The 18,235-nt window shown below is 24.4% G+C and overlaps 1 protein-coding gene and 1 non-coding gene across 16 annotated transcripts in view; both read right to left on the bottom strand.

Annotated features, from left to right (window-relative positions):
* LOC107999670 (eukaryotic translation initiation factor 4 gamma 3) overlaps nt 1-18,235 on the bottom strand; it is a 41,053-nt gene that overhangs the window by 2,611 nt on the left and 20,207 nt on the right. For 9 of the 15 annotated variants that reach the window (XM_017059644.3, XM_017059646.3, XM_062076744.1 and 6 more), the window contains 23 exons: nt 17,605-17,963; nt 17,164-17,412; nt 16,809-16,935; nt 16,547-16,747; nt 15,227-15,423; nt 13,727-14,609; nt 5,544-6,337; nt 5,356-5,457; nt 4,855-5,166; nt 4,550-4,771; nt 4,368-4,444; nt 3,921-4,080; nt 3,573-3,837; nt 3,155-3,252; nt 2,897-3,057; nt 2,616-2,668; nt 2,193-2,419; nt 1,398-1,567; nt 1,100-1,179; nt 695-921; nt 470-607; nt 310-385; nt 75-233 (listed from right to left, as the gene is read on the bottom strand). In XM_017059644.3, coding sequence (XP_016915133.2) covers nt 75-233; nt 310-385; nt 470-607; nt 695-921; nt 1,100-1,179; nt 1,398-1,567; nt 2,193-2,419; nt 2,616-2,668; nt 2,897-3,057; nt 3,155-3,252; nt 3,573-3,837; nt 3,921-4,080; nt 4,368-4,444; nt 4,550-4,771; nt 4,855-5,166; nt 5,356-5,457; nt 5,544-6,337; nt 13,727-14,609; nt 15,227-15,423; nt 16,547-16,747; nt 16,809-16,935; nt 17,164-17,412; nt 17,605-17,963 — 5,337 coding nt within the window. The remainder of the gene's footprint in view (nt 1-74; nt 234-309; nt 386-469; nt 608-694; nt 922-1,099; nt 1,180-1,397; nt 1,568-2,192; nt 2,420-2,615; nt 2,669-2,896; nt 3,058-3,154; nt 3,253-3,572; nt 3,838-3,920; nt 4,081-4,367; nt 4,445-4,549; nt 4,772-4,854; nt 5,167-5,355; nt 5,458-5,543; nt 6,338-13,726; nt 14,610-15,226; nt 15,424-16,546; nt 16,748-16,808; nt 16,936-17,163; nt 17,413-17,604; nt 17,964-18,235) is intronic. The other 6 variants (XM_017059645.2, XM_062076747.1, XM_062076749.1 and 3 more) reach the window with 1 other exon arrangement.
* On the bottom strand, nt 1,646-1,809 carry LOC133666371 (small nucleolar RNA SNORA53). Its single transcript, XR_009830463.1, has one exon. It is a non-coding gene; the product is annotated as a small nucleolar RNA SNORA53 (small nucleolar RNA).

Here is an 18,235-nt window from a genome sequence, read left to right as displayed (position 1 = left end):
TAAAAAGAATTTTATTATATAATTTTACAATAACTACTGATAACTTATTATAAAGAAAAAAACTCATATCTTACCGTGTGGGTATTGTAAATTATGCAAATGAAGTTGAATTGCATAAAGACACTGTAATTCTAAAGATTCATTTGTATCGACAAACCGACGAATTAATTGTTGTAAATTAATGAAAACATCGGTTTTTAAACACCACCTGTTTGTGTTAGTGTTTACTGGTTCTGAAAATAATAATAATAATAATAAAGTAAAATAAAAAAATATTAAAATATTTTATATTAAAATAGCAAAATATACCCATGGACGTTTCTAAAATGGCAGTCGTTAATACTCGAATAAATTCAGGTTCTTTAATTCGATTACCTACATTTTCCTACAATAATCAAAGAATAAAATATATTATTTAGAATTTTTTAAATATTAATAAATTCAATTAATAAATTCAAAATATACTTACAATTATCCAAGCACAAATTACATCGAAATTACTTTCCTTCATGAGTCTTCTAAGTTCATCATGAATTTGTTGTAATGTGAGCTGATTACTAGTTGAGCTTTTGGCACTATTATAATCACCAGTGCAGAACTCCAAGTTCTAAAAGTAATAATGTCATCATTAATTATCATTAATGTTATCATTATTATTTAAAAATATTCATTGATGTTTTCAATAATAACTTACATAATCTTTAATAATTTTATCAACTTTTTCAAGTTCTGTATCAATTATATTATTCAATTGAAGTCCACTTTGGTCCCACTTATCTGCAACCCACTTAGATCCTTTATCCCGGGATAGTTTTGATAATAATTCTCCAAGGAATATTCCTACATATCCCCTACCCCTTAAACTATCAAATATAGGTTTCAATTCATTTAGAGAGAGTATTTCCTCTTCTATTGGATGTGCTGTAAAAGAAAAAAAAATACCGTAATATAAATTTCCTTTTTATAATAAAAATAAAATTTCATATTATGGCTCTCAGTCCTGTTGAGCAACAATTCCCGCATGGAAACTCTATGGTAAAAAATAATCATCATAATTGATTGCTTTTTTAACATAAGAAGTTTTAATTTATTTACTTACATAGTATCTCTGGTATATATGACCAAACTTTAGGTATGTCAAGCACAAGATCATCAACTACATCCAATATTTCAATGAATCTAAAAAATTAATTATCATTAGTTTTATCAAAAAAACATACTTTTATGACTTTTATATTAAGATTCTTAATCAGTATCCTTTTGGCTATATTTTTATTAATCAACACATTTTTTTTTTGTATAAAAATTTCATCATTTTTCATTCTTATAATAATTAAATAAAACTGATTGATTTAATCTTTTATTTTACAAGATATAAATAATTAAATATCACTTACCCATTCCTTAGATGTGATATAGGTAAAATCTTTTGAGTAATCAAATGAGATAGAAGATACGATATGATTTCTCTATCAAGGGGTGATTTTTCAAGTACAAAGTTAATCAATTCAGATGTGAATTTTGATAATTCGTTGTCGAAATTTTGTTGAATAGCCAATGAAACTTTCTATAAAAAAAAAGATTTTAATGAAATGATTCATGCTTAAATAAATTTTTATTTATTAAAACAGATTTTTTTTTATAAAATGTCCTCTTGTTGATCATATAATCAGTGACTTATATAAATATAACATTAAAGTTAATTTATAACACTGTTTAAAAAGATCAAAAAGAAGGTGTTGCATAATCTAGCACACTAATGACTCATGCATCTCTGCAAAAAATAGAGATGGATCTAAGGAGTGTGCAAATATTATCATTTATATAATATATTCCATACTTCGTATTCAAAATAATTAATAATAATAAAATTTTCATGAATAGATAAAGATATTTTTTTGTTATTATTCTAATAATATTATATTATATATAATTAAATATAATATTATTCTAATAAATATGAATATTCTAATAAATATTCTAATAAAGATAAAAATATCTGCAATTCGGTATTATTCTAGTTTCTATTTAGAATATTTTAATTTAAATATTTAATTATTATAATCTTAAATTAAAATTTCTATAAAAATATTTGTTTCTTAAAATATAATAATTATTGTCAACAAATTCAGTAATTAATATTATGACGTAATAATTGAGATATAAATGTAACAAATATAATAAAAACTCACTTCGAGAATAGGATTTTTTAGATAATCTTTCATTATCTTATTTAATGTTTTCAAAAATTCTTCATGTGTCATCGAAGGTTTATGACTGCTAGAGGTAGATTGTGAGGACTTCAATGAGGGTGGTGGCATAGAAACGTTTTGATTTTGTGAATTATCTAATAATGAGCTTTCTCTACTTGACGACGAACTGTTTAATTGATGACTACCATTGCGTGAACTCCTACCATCTGTAACAATAAAAATATAAATGAAAAGTATGTATAATATAAGCAAATTAAATTAAATTCTTCTTAAAAGTTCTTTAAGAAATCAGAATCCTTTTGGCTAACAACATTAAGTTTAACTTTTCAAAAATAAAATATTTCATCATGTTTTAAAATTTATTATATTAATTATCTCATTATTTAAAAAAAATAGACATACCATAGGAAGGTTTGTAGTCACGACCATACTCTCTTGGTCCAGTAGACCTTGATCTAAAACAAATTCATAACAATTTAAATATTTAAATTATATTATATATTTTATATATGACAATTAAAAAATTAATCAGAATGTTTTTTTTAAATCATGTTATACATCAGAAACTCTAGCCTAGCAAAATCTATATTTCATCATATCTATTTGATTAAATATTAAATAATGAAAAATATGATATTTAGCACACAATATGCACTAAAACATAATATATAGTAATAATTTACCCAGAGAGTTGTGGAGATGTCATTCGTTTATCTTGATCTAAAGTTGATACATTTTCTAAACATGCAAATTTATTTGAATTTATTGCCTTTGAGCCGCAACTCGAAGGTGTTTTCCACATATACACATTTCTGCTACCTAATTGTAAATCATCCATTGGAGGCTAAAATAATAATAAATACATTTAATTATTGCTATTCATATATTTATAATTGTAAAATTTTAATATTTTATAAAATGTTAATAATATAAAAATTTACAGGTTTATTTTTAAGTTTAGCTGTTTCAACAGAATATTGCGGTCTTGTTCTTACAACAGGTTGACTCCAACCACCATCATCAGTTGGACCAACACCACCTAAATATAAATCAAAATTGTTTCACTAATTATTTATAAAAAATAATAATATGTAAAATTAAAATCACTATATTTAATTAATATTATAATTATATATAAAAAATTAAATATAAATTGTCAGAATACACAATACAATCATTCGTATCAGAAACTCTAGTCTGGCAAAAAATGTGTAAAATCATCATGTTGTTAAATTAAGAAAAATTTTTGTTTATAAAACATTTGTAAGACATTTTAATTCATATTTTTGTATTTATAATATTTTTATTGTACTTTTATTATTTACATTAATTTTTATATTGTACTGATTAAATACTTACGATTTCTTTTTCTATCACTAGTACGTTCATCCTTCCGAGGTGTATTTAAAGGAGTATTACTTAATTGGCTATCTAATCTTTCAGAATCAGCTTCTTTTAAAATTTGATCTATTGTTTTAGGATTACTATCATCTCTCCTTGGAATCCAGTTATTTGCTCTTAAATCTATGACATCTTGCAACATAAAACGAATTCGAGAGCTAATTTTCCCATGTCCCCGTCGTGCAACAATATCTTGCATTTTATTAAAATAATCTTGCATTTCCTAATAAAATAAAAAAAGTAATAAATATTTGGGAGAGAGAGGATTAAATATTTGCTATTAATTATAAAATAAAATAAACTTACTTCTGGAGATACTTTTGATTCTAAGTCTTTTCCAACTGTTGTTAATAATTTGCACAAACATTCCAGACTATCTTCATCGCTCTGAATTAATAACTCTTTTATACAACGATGCATGATTTTAGTTGTTAACATTCCTTGCTTATACAATTCTCCAATAAATCTACAAAGTAAAAAATAAAAGAATAACGAAGTTAACAATGTAATAAAAGAATAATAATATATATATTACCTAATAAAAAATTTAACGAAAAAATTAATTAAAAAAATTAATTGAAAAATAAATGTAGAAGCAGCAAAGAAATTATTAGATTATAATAATTCTTAATTATAACTTATATATTTAATTAATATAAACTAATAATTATAAAATTAGATTACATAAAAATTAATATTTTATGTAGTATTTTTTAAAAATATGTTTTATGTATTTATACTTATATTATTTACCGAATATTTCCTACTGATTTTATGCGTGTTCTTCGTTCTTCTTCTTCAAGTGCTAATTGCAAATCCTTTTTCTTTTCCTAATTTTAAACATAATAAATTTTATTAATAATGAAAATATAATGAAAATATACACTTAATATAAATCAAGGAATATGTTATATAAAAAAATATATTAGACTTACAGGATCAGTACATTCCTCTATTTCTTTAAGCTTATTAGCTCTTGCAACTTCATTTACTGGATTTCTTTCAAATTCCTTTTGACAACGATTAATAATAAGTTTTTTAAAAGTATACGAACATTCTTGTTTATCTGAATTTTTATCTGAGCCTGAAACTTCCATAACAGCAAGTTCTTTACACATAAGTGCATATGCTACAGAAAAACTTGGTTCATCAACAGCCTAAAAATTATATAAATTGTGTATATATTAAATTGTACATAATTAATAAATAATCAATTGGTTGTTATAGTAAATAAATTTACCTTTTCAAAGACTAAATTAATTACACCTTGTAGTCGTTCTGGGGTATCCACAGTTAATGCGCGTACTTGATCAACTAAAGTATTAAATTTTTGAGGTGTAAGTTTATTTAACACACTTCTAACTCTCTTGAAAAGAGCTTCTGTTTTTGCTTCTTCTTCACTAAGATTTAATGTTTTTAATCTTGTCGGTCTCCATGCATTTTCAGTTTCTCTTAATTTTACATCTTCTCTAAGAGATAATGAGACATGAATAACATTTGGTTTTGTTGGTTTTGATGATTTTCCTGGATGGCTTTTACGATTAGGAGGTGGCTAAATAGAAATAAATATGTTATATTAAAATACAAATACATACAAAGAATTTAATATAAAATAATATTTAAATATCAGAAAAAATTTTTCTATCAACAAATTTCAGTCCACTACTTTCATTTTTAGTACATCACTCTTTAATTATTTCAATATTGATGTAATTTGCAATTTTCAACTTTTTTAACTTACCACTCGTGTATTTAAAGTGGATTTTATGAATCCTGGAAATAAAACATCATGTCTATTCATATTTGTATCTTTAAATGGCCTAAGATCAAGAGTAGTTCTTGCCTACAAGAAATTATTATTCATTAAATTATTATTCATTAAATGCATTAAAATGATAATAATTAGAAATAATCATTTTCACGTAATACCTTTGAACTATCCTTTAAAACAACATCTAAATCTGGTAAATTAGATGGTTTAATTTTACTGTTGGGATCATCTTGAAGTTTCATTAAAAACTCACGATCATAAACCTTTTTACCATTTTTATTGATAGGACTCCATTGATCTTCCTTATATTTATATTTTAATTGTATCTGATTTGTAATTGGTGTGATCTCAGTTTGAACTAAAGATTCATTCTCAGCCGACTTCTCAATAACAGAAGATATTTGTGATTTGTCTTCATTAGATGTTCGAATTGCGGAAACTTTTGAATTCTCTTCATTTTTTTGTGCTACTATTGCTTCCACATCAGATTCTTCTTTAATTTTCACATGATCAACAACATCATTAGGAACTGATTTTGTTTGCATATTACATACATTCGTTTTGTTATTATCCTCTATTTTAGGAGAAGATTCCTTTATAGTTTCTTTACTTGGCAGTTTTTCTATAACAGGTGCTTGTATGAGAACACTTTCTTTTGAGATTTCTGATGTCACGGAAGCAGCTTGTTTCTCCGTCTTTGTATTAACGGAAATAACTTCCTTCTCTTTTTTCGGCTCATAATTATCTTTTTCCTTATTATCTTTCGTAATCTCGCGATTTGTTTCTTTATTGCTATCCTTTGGTGTTAAAGGATCTCGTTTCATTTCAGATTGCACCGGAGGTACAGTGTTTACGAAAGCATCCATATCTGTACCTTCTTTTTCTGCTCCTTTTCGATTAAGTTCTCGGGGCTTAAGCTTATTTTTATTTTTCTGTTTCTGCATGGCTTTACCTATTAAATAAAGACATCATAAAATATAATAATATAAAAATATAATAATTAAAATTAATATAAATATTAAAATAATAGACGTAACAAATTATAACTTATAACAAATAACATTCAATTATAGTTTATACAAAAAATTATAGGAGATATAAAAAATATATATATTTGTTCGCTGAATTCGAAAATCATAAATGGCCAATACAAATGTATTATTACGTTGATATCAGTACTGAGAGATGCTGTAAAGAAAAGTGAGTATTTCGGCTACAAGCCAAGGATAATTATAGTCCCAGATCACAGTACACTTCGTAGTATGACTTTTCACTTTTTTATTAAGTTATTCATAAAATTATATATATCTTAAATTCATAAAAATTAAAAAAATATATTAATACATATTGTTTTGCGATTATAAAAAAAAAGAAAAAGAAAAAAAAGATTCAATCTTTTTATAAAAATACTATTGTAAAAAAATTCACTTCAACAAGTTTTAGATATATTCGAAAACACTATAATTCTTAAATTAATATTTTAATAACAGAAATATGATAAATTGATAATTTATATTTGTTTTATGTATAAATATTTAAAATATTTTTTTTGAAATTAACCAATCTTAAAATAAATCTAAGATTATAAATTTTTTTAATGATTTCAAAGATAAAAAACAATGACTATATTATTAATTTCAAATCATGTTAGAACATATATTAATCTTCTATTAAAAATTTAATTTAATAAGTAATCCATTAATTTAATGATATATAATATATATATATATATATATATATATATATAAAATATATTGTTTTCTTTAACATATGATACTACTACGATTTGACGTTTTCAACGAATATACAATAGCATATATACCATGGTCTCTGGACCCCCGACGGTTACGACTTCTTGATCGGGAACTACTGCTGACACGAGCGTTACCGTTAACTTTGCAATCACTCATTTTCACGATTATCGATAATCATACACGCACTGTTATTTACACATGTTAAGCCACAGTGCCTGTTCTTTCCATATCAGTAGCATATCACATATTACAAATCACATTCTTGCAATATAAAACTCTTGCGGCTCGAGTTTCAACGGCTTATGTGCTGCTGCTGCTGCTGCACTGAATCAGTATTTATTTATAAATCTGCCAAAAGCTTGCCAAAACCGGGGTAGATGGATCCATGTTCACATGCGTAAGAATGAGCAACCGTGAAATATGCATTTCAAACTTTTTTTCTTCTTACAAGGGAAGAGAGCACAGGAGAAAGTCAAGATTATATAGAGCAATAAGAACAGAATTCTCGTTAAAACTGACAAAAAAAGAACAAATTCTAATAATTTTAAATAAAAAAAAAATTGTCGTATAAAGATTTTTCAATTCACTTGAAAATTGTGGTAACACTTTGAAACTTCTCTTAGAAGCTCTTCTTACACGACTTTCACGCATCTATTTTAACCTGTGAACTGGTGCAAACCGACAGGCACGACACAGGATTTCTTAAATTAGTTCTGTTCGCCGGTTGCGCGCCGGAGCAAGCGCACTAGTAACTTTTTTGATAACCTAACTTAATATGCAAACTTCTTTAGCCGTATTGACAGAAAAATGTCTGAAATCTTCTATTGAATTAATTATATTATAAAAAGAACTCGTAATTTTATAATTGTACATAGATATATATATACTAAAATACGAAATTAAAAATTTTAAGATGAAACGTGACAGCAGAAAAATAAATATAAATTATACATCGAAATAACTCAGCAAATAAATTTTAATATATAATAATAACAAAAATTTTTTTAAATAATAAATTATTATCAATATTTTATATATTGAAAAATATAATAAGTAAAATTTACTATTCTTTTCTTAAATTTCTACTTTATACGAGTAATAATAACTTAAATAATAAATAAAATAAAATTCATATATATATTATGTAAAATAAAAATGTATGTCAAATTAAATTATATGTACAAAATACCATGTGATGTTACAACCAGGAAGGATTTTACAAATATAAATTAAAAATGAAAATAAAATTTTTTCATTTCAAATATTCACGAAATATAAATCGAATTAAAAACGATATTTATACTTATTTTTTCTGATTATATGAATAGATAATTAGCAAAGATTAGATATTCGAAAATGAATAAAAAATGTACAAAATTACACAAAATATAATAAAATCTTTTGTTTAAGATTTTGTTTAAGAGAAAATTGAGTTTGAATATGTGTAGCGAAAAATTATTTATACATTCGCATATTCGATAAATTTTTTAAATTCAATCTTCTCAAAAATAAACTCTAAAATGAAAAAAATTTTTTTAATTACTTTTCTATATAGATTAATTTCTTGTTAATTTTTTATTTCTATGCAATTGAAATTAAATTTAATTAAATATTTTCTTATAAATAAGATTTCAAATTTGATTTTTGAAAATAAAATATTAAATGAAAAAAAATTTTGCATATAATACTTCCATTTTGATTGTACCATTACTTATTTTCTGTACATTTTAATATCTGAATAATCAACTAAAATAATATTTATCTTGTTACTTTCAAACAATTGTAAAAATTATATTCTTATATATTATTTTCTATCAGCAACTTTAAAGTAATTTACTATAAAGTAGTGTTAATTTGATGCATGAAAGTAGCTTGAGTAACATTTTACAAAAGCAGGTCGAGGTAACAATATCTAAAAAGAATACCAAATGATTATTGAAGATATACATAATATTTTTTCCGTTTCATCGTTTTTTTTTTAAATCTATCATAAATTTGACATATTCAAATATAAGAGACATAGACAAAATGATAATAAAATTGACTATAACATATGGTTTGCTATATTATTATATATACTAGGATATATACTACTAAAATTAAAACTGTCAGTAAGACGAAGAAGTATAAAAGCAAATTAATGATGAATAGATTTTTTCAAAATTGTAATAGTTTGATTTGTACAAACTTATGCTAAAATAATTATACAATTTATAGTTTCGATATATAAAAAACAATTTATTATATAAAAAGCAATATTAATAAAATTAATATTAATAAAATTAAAGAAACTTTTTAGTTTATAAGTTTACTATTGGATTTGTTCATGAAATTATATATAATATCACATTATTTTAATTTATCGGACTTTATCTTATAGAAAATATATGCAGTCCATTCGATCATTTTTCTAACCAGTAAGAACCTTTCACCCGATTGGTGAACGCTCAAGGTTACCACTGACGCCGAAAGTCTTAAGATATTTTTTGCACACGCACGACGCGTGCTCTTGTGAAATGGCGTTAAGAGACCTTCAAACCATGCACGGAGCTCGCCATACATGCGTGGCCGTGACCTCATGCGTTTTTAATGATCAAATAATAAATTGTTTACTATAGTATCAAAAAAATCGATTGTATCCCATTTTGAATCATGAAATAATTTTTCAAGTTAGAATAAATAATAAAACTTTCGATGAATTAGATTTTTTATCAAATTAATATCTTCTCATTTTAATTTTGTTCAATATTATTTAATTTCGAAAATTATAAAAATTTAGGAAAATGAAATTATAATGAAAAAAAAATAGTGATATACCTATAGTATTTTTAGACAATCAAATATGTTTCTTAATTTAATAGAATATTCTTAATTCTTAATTTAATAGATAATAGAATTTTTGCAATTCTGTTTATAAAAAAAAATATTAACGATTCATAACTAAATTGATAAAATATAATATAATAAAAAAATATTAAAACAGAAAGAAGTGAATAAATTCAATATCAAATTCTTGATCTAATGATTTCAATTATCACATATAGAACTAATGATCAAATATGGAGTAGCTATCTTTTGGGACCATTCACAAAATGGCTACAGATTGATATATAAAAACATAAAATTATGATAATATTTATATCTCATAAAAATAATTAATGAAATAAAAAACTTATAAGCTATAAACTTACAAACTTTATAAATATCTGATAAAAAATAAAATATTTAAGCATTATATTAATTTGGAACACGTGTTTAAAATATAGATGAAATTTAACTGTAAGTTTTAATCAAAAATGCTTGTTTTAAAATAATTGAATATCTTTTTTTTAAATATATATATTTTTTTTTTTTAATACCTTAATGTTTAATCTTATTAAATGCTATTTTTATCAAAACCAAACATATAATATTCAATATACACTTAGTGAGGTCAAAAGCAGCCATATTTGAACACAGTTATAGTTTAATCTTTAAAATAAATTTTATAATTTAACATTTACTCTTGGTTAAAAAATAATATAATAAGTTTGGATAAAGAAAAATGTTAACTAATTATAAATATATAGTTCAATGATTAGATGAGTATTAGTATTATAACTAATCTTACATTTGAGAAATGTTCGTGAGTAACAAAATGTCGGAACCACGTTGCAGAAAGCAGATACATTGCGTCTATAGCTATTGAAGATCGCTTCAAAGTAACAAAATAATTTATACATACATTTTGAATCAAGATAGTTCTCTGCCGTCGCCGTTGCATCCGCTTGATCACTTTGTCACAGTAACAATAATTTAAAATAAAAAAGTAAAAAATGCAATAAAACTTTTATCCTTTAAAGCCGGTACGTAAGACTTCGAAGTTAAAAATAGAATATATATTTTATAAGAAAAAGAAAAACGATGCGTGTAAAGGGCGCTCGTTATAATTAAATAAGAAATTATATGTACAAATTCTACCAGATATTATAACACAAAAAAGAAGCCTTATAGGAACGGGATGCAGTAAAACGCAATATATTAAGCGTATTCGTTACGTTGTGATGTATAAGAGTTAGAAAATGAATAACTTTTTAAATAGTATGAATGTAAGTATATACTTATATATAATTACGAATATACAAATGTTTAAAAAAGTAATTATAAAGGAAAAGGGAAATGGGAAAAACGGAGTAAAAAAATACACCCGGCTAGCACAGCACGTGCTGGCTACTGGAGGAACTCCGTTGTTCGATGAGAAAAGAAGTCGGGAACCTCCCTCCAGCAATAAGATCGTCAATGTTCGTGCACCTTCGGCACATTTCGCACCTTTTCGTCACATGATGATGTCACCATTTGGCACGAAGCTCCTTTCGGAGTTCTATACTTCTATGCTTTGCGTTTCAATTATTGAAAGAACATCCGTTCAACATTAAAAACGTGCAATAAATTATTATTATTATTATTATTATAATATTATTATTATTATTATTATTATTATTATTATTATTATTATTATTATTATATTATTATTTTATTATTATTATTATTATTATTATTATTATTATTATTATTATTATTATTATTATTATTATTATTATTATTATATTATTATTATTATTTTATTAATATTTTTCAATTTTGAAAACTTCCTCAAATAAGCAATTAAAATTATAGATGTATAACATGATTTAATTGAAAAAAATAAAGTAATTAGTTTCTTATTTAATTAAGAAACAACTTTACTGTAATGAATAATATTATATTTATATCTCTGTTCTTTTATTGGAAATATTTAAATCATATTTTTTCCTAAGATATAATACTTATAATGCAATATTACAAAATTAAAATGTGCTAAATGCAAATAAATATTTTATCCAATTTGTTTTTGTAAAAATAATTACATATTAATTTAGCCTTCTTTTTCTTTCCTATTTTTAAAAAATCTAAATTATACTAATTATTGATACACAAACAAAATATTTTTATTCTAAAATATTTAAAATACTTTTATTCTATGAAAATTATATCAATTACGAAAATCATGATTACTTCAATGTTTGAATATTTAAATATTTTTTAATATTAGAAAAATAGCACTTGATCGTGTCATTTTAAAAATTTTATAAAAAAAATATTATTTTTCACATTATTTTAAAAAAAATTCAATATCTTGATTTTTTTATAACCAAATAAACTATTTAAAATAAAATTTATATGTAAGCTCAAAATTTAATAAATATTATATGAAAAAAAGTATAAAACTTTCACGATAAAATTAAAACAAGTCATAGCAAAAATATTCAATTTTGATTAATAATATTTTACATGAAATAACTATGTAAATTCATTTATAAATATTTTATAATATATAAAAAGAAGAATTTAAAAATATTAAAATTTATTTATATGTGAATAATTGCAGAAATTCATTTCTTTTTACATGTCATATATACACATGCCTAAATAAAGATATATTCTTATGAATAAACATATTATATATATGTTATATATCATGATTTCTAGTGATTTTAGAACTTATTTAAATTATCAAATATGCATAAAAATACATTAATTAAATTAATTGTTTATAAGTATTTAAATATAAAATTATATGCAATAATAAATATTGAAAATATCATGGAGATAAAGTTTAAATTAATAATATGTGAAAAGAGAGAAGAAAAGTTAGAATTCTAACCTATAATTCTTATAAATTTTCATTTAAAAAAAAAATTGCAATATATAAATGCAAAATGTATATTATATGATAAGTAAAATAATTCATAATATTATAAACAAATAATTTTTTCTTTTTCAAACATAAATTAATTTTATATATGAAATGAGCAAATGTATATCATGTATTAATATATATATCATATATCCATTACAATTTATAACAATTTTAATAAAATGCAAAAGAATGAAAAAATATTAACATAAAGAAAATATATAAATCAAAATATTGAAAATATTTTTAAAATATAATATGTATAAATATCAAAAAATTATATTATATATATTTTTGGCTTTAAAAAAATTTAAAGACAAATATTTTAAAATGATATATCTACAAAATATGTAATATAAATATTTAATAATTTTTTAAATAAAAATAATAATAGTAAAATTATAATATATAGTCATAGAAGTTTTTAACTAAAACTTTTTTAAATAATCTTTTCAATATCTTTAAATCTTTTTTTTAATTTTCTTTTCAAATAATTTGTTATTTTTATTTTTTTAAACAAATATTTAAAATTCAGCAACAATAATAAAGTAATTTTTTAACCTATCATAATATTATCATAAAAACAGATTTAAGAAAAATAGATATAAAATTTACATCATGCATTAATTTTTTGACTTTTATTTTAATTTTTCTATTTATAATTTAAAAGTTTTTTTTATAATGTTACTCAAATATCAAAACATAAATAATTTTTAAATATGATATTTGAGCATTATTATGTTGATTATATTATTTTGATAACTATTAAATTATATATCTGATATAATTATTAATTATACAATTTTAACATGTAAAAGAAATAAAATAGCATATAAAACGAATAGAAAATTATAATATTTCAAAAACTTACCATCAGATGATTTTTGCTGTTGTTCACTTCGAACAGGTTCAGATTCCGGTTTATCGCCAGTCGCATCTCCATTGGTTTTCAAATGATGGTCAGTTTGATTGTGAGTAGGTGTAGGAGTAGTGCCTCTAGAATTAAGACTCTTTTCCCTCGCTTTTTTTTCTTTTTGTTCTTTGGCACTCGACGGTAACTCAGTTGCACCGGTAGAAACAGCAGCAGTAGCAACAGGTTGATTGTGAGTGTGAGTCTGGGACTTTCTTCTAGGTGGTGAACTCGATGAATTTTTATTGGATAAATTAGGAAAAGGATCTCTGGCAGGAACAGGATTAACACTTGGGGCAGTGGTGGACGGTTTTGGGACCTCCGGAACATTCGTACTTGGTATAGTCACAATGGGAATTGACGTCTGTGTTATAATAGGTGTGGCACTCGTGTTCTTGACTTCAACTTCAGTTACGGGTAACTGCGCAGAAATATCATCCTTGTTTACGTTACGCGATATGGTTAGTGGTGGTTCTTCAATGACCACACTTTTCGATTCACTTCGAGGTTGAAATTCCTTCGCAGGAATTTGTAATTGTTTAGACTCCATTTTCATTATACAGGAATCTATTTGAGATACGTTACTAGTGGTACCTAACGACTGACTACATATCGTGGCTACGTTAGGTATATTCTGCGTTGTTGAACTTGTGTTACACTGACTATTCACATCATTAGTAGAATTTGTTTGAGAATTAGATAAACTTTGTGTTACATTTTGAGTTGTAGATGTGTTTGGTACACAAGTCGGTACCGTTGAGTCAGAAGACTCTTCGGTCACGACTTTCGCAAGTGTTTTTGCAACCCGGGCTGCAAAGTCGGCTTGCACTTCAGCATCATTATTCTGTAACAATCACCAATTCTGCGTGATAGACAATGATACATAGCAATCGGATAAAGATTATGCTTGATAACTAAAAACTGGCTCCAAACTTAAATCATAGAAGACAAGAAACAAAACTAAATATACTAAAAGAAATAAAATAATAAACATTCAATATATTTTATACCTCTGTAACCCCTCAGCCATGGTTTGCATACTATAAGCAGAATCATAAAACTGTATGTAAGTAATATATTTATATAATAATATATATATATATAGTCCAGATAAAAATAATTCCCAATTTAAAAATAATTACAATTAAAATTTGTTTTATTAATTTCTTCAAATTTCCACCAATTCTAATTTAATATTACTACTATTTCTACTAATACAAAAAATACATTACATATAAGAATTTTTAAATATAAATTATTAAAAATATTTTAATGATCATGGCTTTGGGTACAGATTATATAAACAATGGACTATAAGAGAACATCTCTTATTTGTAAATCTCATTTAGTTTTTTAAATTAAATTTAATATAAGAAATATAATTTTAATTTTATATTCATTGTTCTTTTAATTATCTCTTATAGTCAATTGTTAATGTATTAACATTCTAATATTACTCACTTGTGGCTGAGGTGTTTCACGATTACTAGATTCACCACTTTGAATAGTTTCATTGTCTTTGTAGATCTCATGGCTTATATTTTTACCAGTTGATGGATCTACAATATCAGTAATAGCATTTTGTCCTCTTGGTTTCCGAGATTTTGTCGTACTATTTGTCGTATTCGCTGCACCACCGTTATGACCCGAATATACATCTTCAAATAAAAAAAAACATCATTCACAATATACACAATATATACAAAATAAATAATTTAATTAATTATAACATCTTAATTACACAAATATTTATTATAAATATTTATTAATAATTTGTAATATTTACGCATATATTTGTAATAATTATATATTACACATTATATATAATGCACATTTCTATTTTATAAAATTTTTCAAATATAGTTATTTAATCAGTAACATATTTATTATACATTTTATATACATTATTTATAATATCCATTGATTAAATAAAATAATTAAATAAAATAAAATAATATATATTTCAATTGATATAAAAGTACAATTGTTCAATTTCTCGAATGTATCTCAACTGATCCAAAAGTACAACTATTCTATTCCTCGAATGTATTTCAACTGATGGAAAAGTACAACTGTTCTTATATTTTAACTCACGATATTTCTACCTGAGTCCATTAGTAAATCTTTTAATTTCTTCGGTCGACAATCGACAACGACAATCGATCATCGCAGAGAAAATATATAATAGACAAAAATACAGATATAAATACTAAGGTCGATTATAGTATGAAGAAGAATAAGCTGTTAAGTAAAATCAACATTTGTATCAAGAAGATTAAACAGGTATAATGACTTAATAGCCAGAAATTTAAGTCTAGAAATTTAAGTTTTATTTTGCTTTGAATTCTTAAATTATAAATAAAATGAATTGTATTTTCTATATTTCTTTCAAGTATATTTCATTACTTCATATTTTTCTTTCTTAAAATATTTTGCTTTAATAAATTTTATTTTACTAACCATAAATCATTCATATTTCATTCATATTCATATTCAAGTTTATTGAAAACGTTTAATTCATTAATAAAATAATTTTTGAACTATAAAATTGAATTTTTCTAAATTCAATATAATTTTTTTAAATGTCAAAAAAAATTATATAAGATTATAATTTTCATAAAAAATCTTATTAAAAAATCTGTTTAGAAAATCTTTATCACATACATGATTTGATTATAAAATTTAATTATAAAATTTACTTTTCATAAAAAAAGATCTAACAATCTAGATAATGATAATTAACAATATTAAAATATAATAGATATTTTATACACAACTTACCAGTCTGAGAAAGAGATATACCCATTGGAGGTAAAGGTTGCGCTTGTTGTGTGGGCTGTTGAAGTGTACCTTGTGGTACTACTGGGGCTCCTTGGGCACCGGCCAGCGGGCCTGCAACATGTTGTGCCCCACCAGTAACAGCGCTTGCACCTGCCCTACTTATTAATGGTGTATTCGGTGGTTGACCAGTAGGCCAATAATCTATAAAGAAAAATAATAATGATTACATTTATTTTTAATCTTTATAATTTTACATACTTACAAGGTTGAGGAGTTGGTGCAGGCGCACCATATCCAAACATATTTTGCGTTAGAATAGCCGAATGTTGAAAAGGTGGGAAATAAGACTGATTTTGATGCGTTTGATGCCTTTGAGGAGGGCCACCGAACTAAAATAATAAAAATATTTATTACATTTACAGTTATTACTAATAAAAATGGTGAATATGGTGATTTACACAAATATTTATGTGATTAAAATAAAAAAGAAATAAAATTTAAAATTTATTATAAAAATAATAATCAAATATAATAAATTTTTCAGAAAAATTATTTTTTTAATATAAATGAAATGAATGATATATGATGATAAATATATAAAATCAACAGTACTTAACTACTACCTGAAGGGGCATTTGATTGTTCATTGCGTATAAAGATTGTTGATGTGGGCCAGGATGAAGATTAGGAACTGGATATATTGCTCCAGTTTGAACTGGCAAACCACCTGGGTGATAAATCGCAGTTGGTTGGCCTCCACCTCCACCAACTCCTGACATTCCTACAACTTGTGCACCTGTACCTCCTTGTCCCCCTCTGTGACTAATGCCTCGAGGTTGTTGTGGTCTAGGTCCTTGATAGTAACCCTGAAATTGACAATTAAAATATAATAAGTAAAATTTATAAATATTTCTTTAATCATTAATAAGATTTATATTAATAATTGATTTAGAATTGATGAAATTTATAGTATAATATTATTTATAGCATAAAATTCATAAAATATTCGTAACGTACGAATTTATATCACTGATATAAACGATACTATTTCTATTTACTTGTGACGTTGGCCTTGTTTGCGTTGGCCCATATACTTGTGAAAGAGGTTGTGGTTGAGGTTGTAAATGGGCCTGTTTTCCCATTTCCTGAGGTGACGGTGTGTGTACCGGGGGAGTAGTGGTGGGAGCCGGACCTTGCGGCGGTTGTGACTGTACCCCGGGAGCCGGGGTTTGTGGTGGTGCTTGTCCTCCAGCAGGACCTCCTGGTGGAATTCCTGCTGCTGACTGTCCAATAGATTGTAAGCCGCCGAGTGGTGGAGGTCCTCTGCCCCCAGGTACTCCTACACTACCCCCTCCCCCGCCCACCTGGCCCCCTGGTTGGGTGCCGTAATTTTGTCCAGACACATGAAAATCTGATCCTGAAATTCAAAGAAAAAAAATTCACTCAATACTTAATTTGAAATTTATAAAAAATTAGATATTAAGAATAAGTGAATTTTCAATATTAATAAAAATATAGTGTAAGTGTTTTCTATCGTTATTGTTTCGATTCATATCATAAAATTTTTTTCACATATAGATTTATAAATTTTTCCACAATAATATATAATTTTTAAAATTCATATATATTTATATTATTTACTTTAACAATTCATAATTTTATAATGAAATTAATTAAAAGCATATAAAA

Source organism: Apis cerana, linkage group LG6 (genome assembly GCF_029169275.1).
Source record: "Apis cerana isolate GH-2021 linkage group LG6, AcerK_1.0, whole genome shotgun sequence".
Lineage (NCBI taxonomy): Eukaryota > Metazoa > Arthropoda > Insecta > Hymenoptera > Apidae > Apis > Apis cerana.
This window is presented reverse-complemented; position numbering and strand designations above follow the sequence as displayed.